General features: G+C 33.4%; 1 protein-coding gene across 1 annotated transcript in view; it reads left to right on the plus strand.

The window, feature by feature from the left end:
• The window catches only part of LOC137755878 (A disintegrin and metallopeptidase domain 3-like), a 102,686-nt gene that overhangs the window by 47,132 nt on the left and 42,067 nt on the right, over nt 1-13,487 (plus strand). Inside the window, exons 8-11 of the mRNA XM_068531995.1 lie at nt 1,240-1,311; nt 1,548-1,714; nt 2,824-2,905; nt 12,323-12,462. Of these exons, the coding sequence (XP_068388096.1) occupies nt 1,240-1,311; nt 1,548-1,714; nt 2,824-2,905; nt 12,323-12,462 (461 nt within the window). The remainder of the gene's footprint in view (nt 1-1,239; nt 1,312-1,547; nt 1,715-2,823; nt 2,906-12,322; nt 12,463-13,487) is intronic.

A 13,487-nucleotide genomic window follows, 5' to 3' on the forward strand; every position in this document is an offset into this window, starting at 1 on the left:
TTTCTGTTTAACCTGTATTAATTCATTCGAATTCAGTTTTTGTTCATCTGAAAGTATCTTTATTTTATCTCTGTTTTTAAATATTCTATCTGGAAACAGAGGAATAGGAATAATACAAAGAACAGCTATATTCTCTCTACTCAGATTTATTAATACTGTTTCCCTTTATCACTTGTGCTGTCTCCATGTGACAGTAAGTTGTAAATTGCATTTGTAGCTTTTTTTTCAGTGTGCATTTACCTAGAATAAGATCATATATATCCACAATCAAGTTATGCATCTAAGTAAAAATAACATCATTGAAATACTTTTTATCAAGTTTGCAATCAAGTTTACTTGATTGCATTGTGGTTGGACGATGTGAGCTAAGTGATACTGTGTTTTATATTCCAATGTTTTATGGCCTAGTATGAGTCAATTTATATAAAACTTTCAGGTATACTTTAAAAATATCCCTCTCATTTTTTATATAAGCTTGTATATATATGCATATTATATCAAAGCTTGCTCGAGCTTTTAATAAAATCTTTAATATTTTTGCCGTAAATTTGCTGCTTGCTGTAAATTTGTCAGTTTGAGCTATTAACAATTATGAGAACTATGTAAAAATCCCTCATTATGATTGTAATTTTCTATATCTAAATCTGCTAAATTATATATGTGTGTGTGTATATATATATATATATATAGTTGCTGTACCATTAATTATAAGGAAGTTTAGAAATGTGTGCACACAAAATTAAAATGTTTCAGTGAAAATGTTATGATTTTTTTCCCTTGAATGAAGACATGTTCTTGAAATTGTTCACTATGTGATGCTCAGAGCTCTGTGGTTAGAAAGTACATGTTTTTCTCCAGGATATACAGTCATGTTGTCTTATGGGAATGAAGACAAAAGATGGCAGCACACTTGAGCAGGCAAAAAAGACTTCGGAGTTTAGTTAGAGATTTGAGTCCTGGTTCTTACCCTTATTAGTTATGCAGTATTGGAACCTTAACTTTTGATCCTAAATAACTACATGTGTAAAGAAGAAGATACTCATCACCATCACATTTTAATATTATTAATATGTAATGTCCCTAGGCTTAAATCTAGAACTTACTAAGCATGTGATAAGTCTCAATTCTGCTTTTGTCCTTTCACTTGAGCACTGCATTATTTTAACATTTTTATACCCATAGAAACGTGGTAGTTTAGTCATTTTTATTAGTGATTAAAAAACAAAATTTGTCTTTCAGTATGAGTATATGGGCTCTGAAGTGGCACTTGCATCTGAGAAAGTTGTCCATATCTTTAGTCTCATCAACACTGTGAGTATTTATGTTTCATATTTAAATAAGAAACATTCATATTAATACAGTAGCATTGTTTGAATAAATAGCATATGCACTTTTATAAACTGTATAGTCCTACCAACTAGTTTCTTCCCCCAATGGATTTCATCTCTAAAAAATAGTAAATCGAATATATTAGCATTACATAGAGAGATATAGTGTTATATTTATGATGACCTAAAACCATATATCATGTTATCTTCTGTTTTCAGATGTATTCTCAGCTTAACGTGTCTGTTACGTTAACTTCTCTGGAGCTCTGGTCAGATCAAAATAAGATTTCAACTAATGGGGATGCTAATGAAGTTCTACAAAGATTTGTGTCATGGAGAGAAAAATTTTTATTTCAAAGGTCCCATGATATGGCATACTTATTAATGTAAGTGATTTATTTTCATTGGTATAAAGTTTATCAAATTACTTGTTCAAATTACTTGTAAGTTAACTCTCAAAATTATATACAAAATTTATTATTTATGATGACATCTCAAAAAAAGATTATGTGCGTACTGTGTTGGCAAAATGAAAGCTATAAGAATCTAATAAAATGTAAGACACGAAAGCATGGTAGGCCATTATCCTCAGAGTGGGCTGCTTACCTATGGAAATTTAAAGAAGTGATAATATGGAAAGCCTCAGGAAAACATAGGGCCTCTATGGTTTTAAAGATTTTCTCGGAGGTAGATAATTGAAACCAGCATTTTAACATTAAATAAAGCATACGTTAGTTAACAGAATGCAATCATTGCATGTAAAGCTGGTTACACTGGAAAACATAAGTATGGTAATGTGGTGACCTAATGGTATTTCTATCCCGACCTAAGGTGTAGCTGTTTAACTGCTTGCACTGTGACTGTCACAAGTCTTTATATAGATTTTTATTTTACTAGTTTGATTGTTTTAGGTGGAAAAAACAGAAACACGATTCTGAAGATCTTAAGCAATATGGAATACATTTATAAATCTCTGGGTGTCTCTGTGGAATTTAAGGTCAGGTTTGGGGGTGGAGAAGCAGCATTAACTAAGGACTGAAATGTGTGAGGACACTTAATACATCCCATCTCTCTTTTTCCTCGTGACTATGCTGCATATTGTCTTTCTCATTCTGTCCTCCAATCCAACACTTTTCATGCAGTCTAAGGTTTCACAAGCCGCAAGTCATGGCAGTAATTTACCCTGACTTTTATGTCTTTGAATAAAAGTCTATCCAGTGTTGACAACAGTGGTGATTAATTTCTGGAAGGATTAGGCACTGCTGGATTTTAAGCTGTGTATCATATGATGCTCAAGTTGCCTTTAGAACTTAGTTTTTGTAGGCACCGTGGGAGATTACCCAAATACAAAATGATTGAAAGCATTAGACATGATACATAATATTCATGTCTCAAAGGAAGCAGCAGCTTTATTGAGGAATCCAATTCTTAAAAGATCATTAAGTTTTTAATAATTTAAAGTGCATTTATCCACAAGAAAAATTTTATTATTTAGTTATAGGGACCATCCTAATTATGTAGGAGCAACATATCATGGAATGGCATGCGATCCAAAGTTTGCTGCAGGAATTGCTCTGGTATGCATTTTATTCCCATCTCTTCAGTAATTATATCACAGTTTGAAATTTAATATCCACTTCAAGGAACAGAAGTACATATAGTATATCTACCATTTTATTAAGTTAATATTTTTATAGTGCTTTATTTTTTACTTTAATCCTCAAATGTTATCATTTTTAAACGGTTTTTTATTGTGGTAAAATAAATATCACATAAAATTGACCATCTTAACAATTATAAGTGCACTGTGCAGTAGTGTTCAGTCTATTTACATTGTTGTGAAACAGATGTTTAGAACTTTCACCTTGCTTAAATGAAAGTCTGTACCCTTTGACCAACGAGGCCCCATTTTCCACACCTCTACCCCCTGGCAACCACCATTCTACTGCCTGCTTCTGTGAATATGATACTTTTAGATCCCACATATAAGGTGGATCATACAATATTTGTCTTTCTGTGTCTGGCTTATTTCTTTTAGAATAATACATCCAGGTTCATCCATATTTTTGAAATGGTGGGATTTCATTCTATGTATGGCTGAATAATATTTCATGCTATTTATATACATATATATTTATATGAATTATATATATAAATCTTATCATAGTATACATTTATCCATATATAAAAACATTCTCTTTATGCATTCATATGTCAATGACAACTTAGTCTGGTTCCATATCTTGGCTATTGTGAATAATGCTGCACTTTACATGGGAGATGGGAGTGCAGATATCCCTCTGAGATGCAGAGTTCAGTTACTTTGTACATTTACCCAGAAGTGGGTTCGCTGGATCATATGGTATTTCTATTTTAATATTATGAGGAATCATTATACTGATGTCCATAGTGGTTGAACCATTTTATAATCCCACCAGCATTTCACAGAATATATTTTATTCATTACATCCTCACTAACAGTTGTTATTTTTGTTGTTGTTAGCTATCGTAATGGGTATGAGGTGATATCACAGTGTTTTATACTGTATTTTTATGATCACTAGTGATACTGAGCATCTTTTCATATGCTTTTTGGTGTTTTGTATATCATCTCTGGAGAAATATTTATTCAAGACCTTAGCCCATTTTTTAATTGGGTTATTTGATTTTCTTGTTGTTGAGCTATAGGAGTTCCTTTTTTTTTGTAACTTTGCATTGCCTTCATCCAGTTCCCCCTCCTCTCAACCCCCGCTCCCAGTACCCACGAACCTAGTCTCTTTTGTATGAGTTTATTTGTTTGTTTTGAATTATAATTGACCTACAACACTATGTTAGTTTCTTTAACACAACGTAGTAATTTGATATTTCTATACACTTCAAAACGATCACCACAATAACACTAGAAATGACATGTCACCAAAGATATTACATAGTTATTGACTGTATTCCCCAAACTACATTTTATACCCGTGACTCATTTATTTTGCAGTTGGAAGTTGTATCTCTTAATCTATTTCACTTTTTTCTTTCCTTCCCCAAACCCCTCCACTCTGGCTGCCACCTGTTTGTCCTCTGTATCTGTAACTCTGTTTCAGCAATTTTTTTAATAATAATTCTTTTCTTAAAAAATATTTACTTATTTGGTTGCACTGGGTCTCAGTTGCGGCAGGTGGGCTCCTTAGTTGTGGCCCCCGGGGTCCTTAGTTGCAGCTTGCCAGCTCCTTAGTTGTGGCACACAGTCTCCTTAGTTGCGGCATTCGAACTCTTAGTTGCAGCATGCATGTGGGATCTAGTTCCCTGACCAGAGATTGAACTGGGCCCCCTGCATTGGGAGCCCAGGGTCTTATCCATTGTGCCACCAGGGACGTACCTGTTTCTGCTTTGTTATGCTTTTTCATTTGTTTTTAGATTCCACATATAAGTAAAATTGTACAGTATTTGTGTTTCTCTGTCTGACATGTTATACTTACTATTATATGCTCTAGGTCCATCCATGTTGTCTCAAATGGCAAGGTGTCCTTTATTATGGCTGTGTAGTATTTCACTGTGTGTGTGTGTGTGTGTGTGTGTGTGTGTGTATACATATATTTATTCTTTATCCCTTCTTTTATTGATGGACACTTAGGTTGCTTCCATACCTTGACTATCATAAATAATGCTGCAGTGAACATAAGGGTGCATATATTTTTTCCTTTAGTGCTTTTGTTTTCTTACGGTGAATACAAGGAGTGGAATTGTTGAATCATATGGTAATTTTATTTTTAATTTTTTGAGGAATCTCTGTACTGTTTTCCATAGTGGCAGTGTGAACTGACATTCCCACAAAGAATGCACAAGAGTTCCCTTTTCTCCACATCCTCAACAATAGTTGTGGGTGGTTGTTATTTCATAATGGCAGTTCTCTCACGTGTGAGATGATATCTCATTCTTTTTTTTGATTTGCATTTCCCTGATGATTAGTGAGGTTTAGGAATGTTTTCATGTGCCTGTTGGCCATATGTATGTCTTCTTTAGAAAAATGTCTATTCGGATCCTCTGCTCATATTATAATTGGGTTGTTGGTTTTTCAGTGTTGAGTTGTGTGTATTCTTTGTGTAATTTTAATATTAACCCCTCATCAGATATATCATTTGCAATTATCTTCTCCCATTCAGTAGGTGTCCTGTTAGTTTGGTTAATAGTTTTCTTTACTCTGCAGAAGCTTTTTAAGGGTGATGTAGTCCAATTTGTTTATTTTTCCCTTTTGTTTTTCTTGTCAAAGGAGACAAATACAAAAAGTTACTAAGATGTCAAAGAGCTTATTGCCTGTGTGTTCTTCCAGAAGTTTTATGTTTTCAGGCCTTACATTCAAGTCTTTAAACCGTTTTGAATTTATTTTTGTGCAGGATGTGAGAGAGTAGTCCAGTTTGATTCGTTTGCATGTAGCTGTCCAGTTTTCCCAACATTATTTCTTGAAGAGGCTATCTTTTCCCTATTATATATTCTTGCCTCCTTTACCAGAGATTAATTGCCCATGTAATTGTGGGTTCATTTCTGGGCTCTCTATTCTATTCTATGCCAGTGAACTATGGGTCTGTTTTTGTCTCAGTACCATACTGTTTTGATTACTTTAGCTTTGTAGTGAAGTTTAAAATCAGGCAGTGTGGTACCTCCAACTTTCTTCTTTCTCAAGATTGTTTTGGCTATTCAGGCTCTTGTGTTTCCATAATCATTTTGGAATTGTTTACTCTGGTTCTGTAAAAAATGCCATTGGTATTTTGATAGGAATTGCAGTGAATCTGTACTGTCTTGTGCTATATGGTTATTTTAACAATATTCATTCTTCGAATCTTTAAATACAATATATCATTTCATCTATTTGAGCTGTATTCAATTTCTTTCATCAGTGTCATGGTTTTCCAAGGACAGGTCTTTTTTCTCCTTAGCTAGATTTATTCTTAGATATTTTAATCTTTGTGATGTGATTGTAAATGGGTTTTTTTCTTAATTTCTCTTTCAGGTAGTTTGTTGTTAGTTTACAGAAATGCAACATAGCTCTGTAAATTAATTTTTATCTGGCAACTTAAACATATTCATTGGTGAGCTCTAGTAATTTTGGGGGTCTGTCTTCAGGATTCTCTCTATATAGTATCATGTCACCTGCAAACAGTGTGACCATTTTACTTCTTCCCTTCAAATTTGGATTTTTAAATTTCTTTTTCTTGTCTGATTGCTGTGGCAAGGACTTTCAATACTATGTTGAGTAAACATAGTGAGAGTGGGCATCCTTATCCTGTTCCTGATCATAAAGGAAATACTTCCAGCTTTTCACAACTGAGCTGTGGGCATGTCATATATGGCCTTTATTATGTTGAGGTATGGTCCCCCTATACCCACTTTGTGGTGAGTTTTTATCATAAATGGATGTTGAATTTTGTCAAAGGCTTTTTCTGCCTCTGTTGAGAGGATTGTATCATTTTTCTTTTTGAAATTTTTAAAGTGGTATATCACATGGATTGATGTGTGGATACTGAACCATCCTTTCACCCCTGGGATAAATCCTACTTGACCATGGTGTATGATTTTTTTAATGCATTGTTGAATTCAGTTTGCTAATCTTTGATAATACAGGAGTTCTTATACTTTGAATATTAACTCCTTATCAGGTGAATGATTGGCAAAGATTTTCTTCCCTTCTGTAGATTGCTTTTACATTCCGTTGATTGTGCCTTTTGAAGAACAAAGGTTTAAGTTTGGCTTAGTCCTGTTTGTCTATTTCTGCCCCTGGTCAGTGATTTTTGCATCATATCCACGAAATCTTCGTCAAACCCAATATTGTGAAGTTTTTCCCCATGTTTTCCTCCAGGAGTTTCACAGTTTGCCATCTTACATTTAGATCTTTATACCATTTTGAGTTAATTTTTGTATATGGTGTAATATAAGGGTCCTACTCTTTCTTTTGTATGTGGATACTTAATTTTCCCATCACCATTTCTTGAAGAGACAGTCTTTTCTCCATTGAGTATTCTTGTTGAGGAAACTGTCCTTTTTCCCATTTTGTGGTCTTGGCACCCTTGTCATAGGTCATTTGACCATATACATGATGTTTTATTTATAGGCTCTCTATTGTATTCAATGTATATATCTTTATGCCAATACCACACTCTTATGATTACTAGAGCTTTGTGATATATTTTAAAATCAGGAAATCTGAGTCTTCCAACTTTGTTCTTCTTTTTCAAAAAATTTATGTATATTCATGTCCCTTGAGAGTCCATATGAATTTTGAGATTATTTGTTTCTATTCTTGCCCCCCAAATGCTATTGGGATTGTGGTAGGGATTTCATTGAATCTACAGATTGCTTTGGGTGGTAATGACATCTTAACAATGTTAAGCCTTTCAATCCATGATCGTGGAATGTCTTTCCACTTATTTGTGTCTTCTGTACTTACTTTCAGCCATGTTTTGCAGGGTCTATGTGCAAGTATTTCATCTCATTAGATAGGTTCAATCCTAAGTGTTTTGCTCTTTTTACTGTTATTGTAACTGAAATCGTTTTGTTATATTTTTTCAGATTGTTCATTATTAATGTATGGAAACAATCAATTGTGTTGATTTTGTACCCTGCAACTTTGCTGAATTCATTTATTAGTTCTCACAGTTTCTTTTATGTGGAATATTTGTGGATTTCTACATATGGGACCATATCATCTGCAAATGGAAATAATTTTATTTTTTTCCTTCCAAGATAGAAGCCTTTCATTTATTTTATTGCTTAATTGCTCTGGTTTGATCTTCCTGTACTATATTAAACAGATGTGGCAAGAGTGAGTACCCTACCGTCCCCATAATATTAGAAGAAAAACATTCAGGATTTCACCATTGAGTGTAATGTTAGTTGTGTTCTTTTCTCCATGCTCTGTGTTATGTGGAGGTTGTTTTCTTTTTTTTTTAATTAATTAATTTATTTATTTTTGGCTGTGTTGGGTCTTCGTTGCTGCACGCAGGCTTCTCTAGTTGCAGCGAGCAGGGGTTACTCTTCATTGTGGTTCGCGGGTTTCTCATTGCAGTGGCTTCTCTTATTGCGGAGTACTGGCTCTAGGTGCATGGGCTTCAGCAGTTGTGGCACACAGGCTCAGTAGTTGTGGCTCATGGGCTCCAGAGCGCAGGCTCAGTAGTTGTGGCAAATGGACTTATTTGCTCCGCGGCATGTGGGATCGTCCCGGACCAGGGCTCGAACCCATGTCCCCTGCGTTGGCAAGTGGATTCTTAACCACTGTGCCACCAGGGAAGTCCCGAGGTTGTTTTCTTACATTCCTAGTTTGTTGAGGATTTTTAATCATAAAAAGGGTATTGACTTGTAGTGTATGCTTTTTTGTTTTTTATTTTAGTCATGTGAGCCTTGTCTCTTATTTTCTCAGTTAATCTAGCTAAGAGTTTGCCAATTATGTTTTCAAAGAATCAACTTTTTGTTACATTAATCTTTTTTCTTTTCTCTAATTCTATTTATCCCTGCTTTGAACTTTATTATTTCTTTCTTTCTGTCTGAGTTTCTATCTTTCTGAGTTCAGTTTGTTCCTATTTTTCTAGTTCTCTGATGTGTAAACTCATGTTTTTTCATTTGAGATAGTTCTTCTTTTTTAATGTATTTGTTTACTGCCATAAACTTCCCTCTTAACAGAGCTTTTACTGGATCCCATAAGTTTGGATATATTGTATTTTCATTTTCTTTTTTCTCAGCATATTTTGTAACTTTGCTTTGTGATTTCTTCTTTGGAATCATTGGTGTTTAATAGTGTGTTGTTGGAGTCCCACAAATTTGCAGATTTTCAAGTTCTCCTTTTCTTACTAATTTGTAGTTTCATTCCATCAGCATCAGAAAAATATACTTTGTATAAATTCAATATTTTAAAGTTGACAGACTTGTTCTGTAGCCTAACAAGTGGTCTACCTTAGAGACATTTCTGTGTGCACTTGAGAAGAACATGAGTTCTGCTGTTGTTGGATGGGATGTTCCACATGTCAGTTAAGACCAGTCGATCTATCCTGTTGTCAAGTCCTTTATTTACATAATATCTTTTGTCAGATTGTTCTGTCCACTATTCAAAGTGAAGTATTAAAGTCTATTATGTTGCTGTCCATTTAGCCTTTCAGTTTGGTCCAGAGGTGCTTCGTATATTTAGTGCGGTAATGTTTGGCGCATAAATGTTAAATGACGTATCTTCTTGGTGAAGTGACCCTTTTATCATTATGAAATGTTCTTCCTGGTCTCTTTTAACAGTCTTGAATTTAAAGTATATTTTGTTTGATATTAGTATAGCCATGTCCAGCCCTCTTTTGGTTACTATTTGCTTTTTCATCCATAACCTTTCAACCTGTGTGAGTCTTCAGATCTAAAGTGACATAGTTGAATCCTGTTTTTTAATCTATTTAGCCTATACATGTGTTTTAATTGAGGAGTTTAATTCATTTACATTTAAATTAATTACTAATAGGAAGAACTTACTTTTGCCATTTTGTTAATTTTTTTCTTTATGTCCTGTAACTTTTTGTCCCTTTCATCTTCTCTTTCTGCCTTACTTTGTGTTACATTGATTTTTTTTAAAATTGTGAAATGCATTGGTTCCCTTGTCTTTTCCTTTTGTGTATATTGTAGATATTTTGGTTATGGTTAATTATGCAATTACTAAGAATATCTCAATTTTATAATTTTAAACTGAAAACCTGATAACAACTTCACTTCAGTTACATACATATACTCTATTCCTTTACAGTTCTATCCTTCTCTTTATGTTATTGCATAGATATTAGTTTGGAGGGGGTTCTGCCGTTTAAATTCTATACAGGAGTTAAAAGTGAATATACCCACCAAAATTATGATGATATAGGTTAGTATATTTATCCATGTATTGACCTTCATTAGAGGATTTTATAATTTTCTTACGACTGTATGTTGCTATCGAGTGTCCTTCCTTTTAACCTTGAAGACCACCCTTTCTCATTTCTTGTAGATCAGGTCAATTGGTAATAAACCCCCACAGCTTTCCTAGAAAAGTCTTAGTGTCTTCATTATTTTTTGAAGGACAGTTTTACTGGATACAGTATTCTTGGTTGACAGATTCTTTCTTTCAGCACTTTGAATGTATTTTTCCCAATACCTCTGGGCTGTAACGTTTCAGCTAAGAAATCCGATAATAACCTTGAGACCTCCCTGATAACTGACAATTCATCTTCTCTTGTTGATTTCAAGATTTATCCCTTTGTCTTTGACTTATAGTGGTTTTATTACAGTACTTTTCTCTGTAGGTCTCTTTGGATTTTCCTAGTTAGGGGTCATTGAGTTTCTTGAATCTGCATGTCCTCAGATTTCTAAAGTTTGTGGCAGTGATTTCCTCAAATACGCCCTCTGTCCCTTTCTTTTCTCTCTTCTTTTTCTGAGACACCCATAATACATGTATTGCTCTATTTATTAGAGTCCATAAGCTCGTCTCTTTTTCTACATTTTGTTTTTGTTTTTGATTTTTGCTCCCGTGAAAAAGTGATTTCAAATGACCTGTCTTCATTTCTGATTTTTTTTCTGCCTGATCAATTCTACTTTTGAAGACCTCCAGTAAATGTTTGTATATTGATTTTACTTTACCACAGAATTTCTTTTTATAATATTTTATATCTCCCTATTGATATTTATATCTGGAATTTTTTCAGATATCTAGGGCTGGATTATCATGTAAAAATCAATTAATTTAATTGATCCAATCCATAAGCTAAAATGGAAAATATTTGATTATATCAATAGATGCAGAAAACACATTTGACAATTCCAACACAGTTTATGATTAAACTCACCAAAGTTGCAATAGAAGCAACTTCCTCAACTTCAGAAAGACTGTCTACAAAAACAATACAGCTTACATCAAACTTAATGTTTAGAAATGAAATGCTTCCTACTAAGATTCGGAACAAGGCAAGAATGTAACCTACCATTCTCATTCAGCTTTGTACTCGCATGCAAAACTAATAATACCAAATATTGTGAGGATTTGGAGCAACAGGTAGTCTCATTCATGCTGTTGGGAATACAAAATGGTAAGCCACTGTGATAGACAATTTGGCAATTTATTATAAACTTCAACATTGCCTTACCATCTGATCCAGCATTTGTCCTCTATACCATTTACAGAAATTAGTTGGAAACTTACATCCACAGAATCCTCAGACATGATTATGTATAGTGACTTTATTTATAATTGCCAAAAATTGAAATCACACAAGATGTCTGTTAATCGGTGAATGGATAAAGAAACTGGAGTTAATCCATAAAAGGGAATATTATTCAGTATTTAAAAAATTATCCATCATGCAATTAAAAGACGTGGAGGAAATTTAAAAGCATAGTGGTTAGTGAAAGAAGCCAATTTTAAAAGGCCACACACTGTATTATTCCAACTCTATGACATTCTGGAAAAGGCAAAACTATGGAGATAGCTAAAAACATCATTGATTACCAACTAGGGCTTTGTGTGTTGCTTATATCACTACTGCTGAAGTTTTCGTTTTTTAATACAAGTATTCTGCCTTTAGAAAAACAATGTTTGATTTTCTCTCCTAAAACTATTTTGACATCAACACTGATTATCAGTTAAACCCTTAAGAATCTGTGTATTTTTCAAAGTGTTAACATTAAAAGTGATATAGTTACTGAAACAATGATTAATCTTCTTGGAATTTTTTTTAAGTTTATTAGAATTAAATCAGTAATGTGTCATGAAAACATATGATATAATTAATCTTATTTTGTTATTTGTCAATGCCATTTGGATTGAAAGTACTATTACTCAAAAAGAATAACAAAATTTAACTTTTTAAAATGTTCTTAAGAAAATCTTAAGATCTTTGTTATACTAGTTTATTAAATTAGTATTTGCATTTAGGTAATATGGCTGCAATTACATGAAAAGACCAAGGGTTGAAAAAATAACTTAAGCAACCATTCTGTTTTCCATTTCTATTTAGTATCCAAAGATGATAACCTTAGAGGCATTTTCAGTTGTTTTGGCACAGTTGCTTGGAATTAACCTGGGATTAACATATAATAATGACATCTACAATTGTTACTGTCCAGGAACTACATGCTTAATGAATCCTGAAGCAATGTAAGATGTTATTTTTATCAAATCTTTGTCTTCTTTTGGGAGGTGTTTCTTGCATTTCTTGATGAATAATTTCTCTCAATATAACTTGATAAGAATATTTTTATTAAATACATACAAGTTATTTTAAAGCTTACTAAAGGGAATGAATGAGTATTGGATATTGTGGAAAATGTGCTTCATAGTTATATATTCAGTGCTATAGTATCGAGTCATTGATGATGACTTTGTGTGGAGTACTAGAATCTTGAGGTGAAATTCATTCATTCTATCAAAAAAATTTTAATGCATGTACTGTGTCACAAGTATTGTGTTTGTCATATAAATGATTAATGAGATAGAAAAAAGCTATATACCTTATTTAGTCCATCAGGGCAGAAACTTAAAGAGTTGAAATAAGAATAAACAAGATTTAAACAGCTTATGTTAAGTGCCAGGAGGGAAATAAATAGGGAATAAATGGGGAGGAGAAACTTTCTGATAAAGTGGTCTAGGAAGTTTTCTATGAGGCAAAACTTATGTTAGGACCTGAAGGAGAAGAAATAAATCTGGTCATGTGAAGAATTTGTTGAAAACTTTTCAGGGAAAGCAAGTGAAGTTATACTTGGATAGCAAAAAATTTTAAGAGCTCAAAAGACTGGAAAAAGGGGCTTGGGGGGACGGATAAAACAAACAAACAAAAGAAACGGCTGAAACTATAAGGAAGAATGTTAAAGGCATAGACATTAAAAAAAAAAAAAAAAGAAAGAAAGTAAAATACAAAGAGGCTAAGGAACCATGAGTCAGAGGAAGTCCAGGAGGTAATAGGAAATGTAGGAAAGAGCCTGAGTAAGCAATCATGATGTGGAAATTGGGATTTTATGATAAATGTAAAAAGACACATTTTAACTGATTTATGCAGTATGGATAATATAATATATTTTGTAACATGATTGTTAAATATATCAGAAAGAACAGCAATATAGTAATATTGTTACTGAATTAAGTCCTGTGGACCCTGGGCTCTCTGCCTGGGCAGGGGAGAGTTC

This window comes from Eschrichtius robustus, chromosome 21 (genome assembly GCF_028021215.1).
Source record: "Eschrichtius robustus isolate mEscRob2 chromosome 21, mEscRob2.pri, whole genome shotgun sequence".
Lineage (NCBI taxonomy): Eukaryota > Metazoa > Chordata > Mammalia > Artiodactyla > Eschrichtiidae > Eschrichtius > Eschrichtius robustus.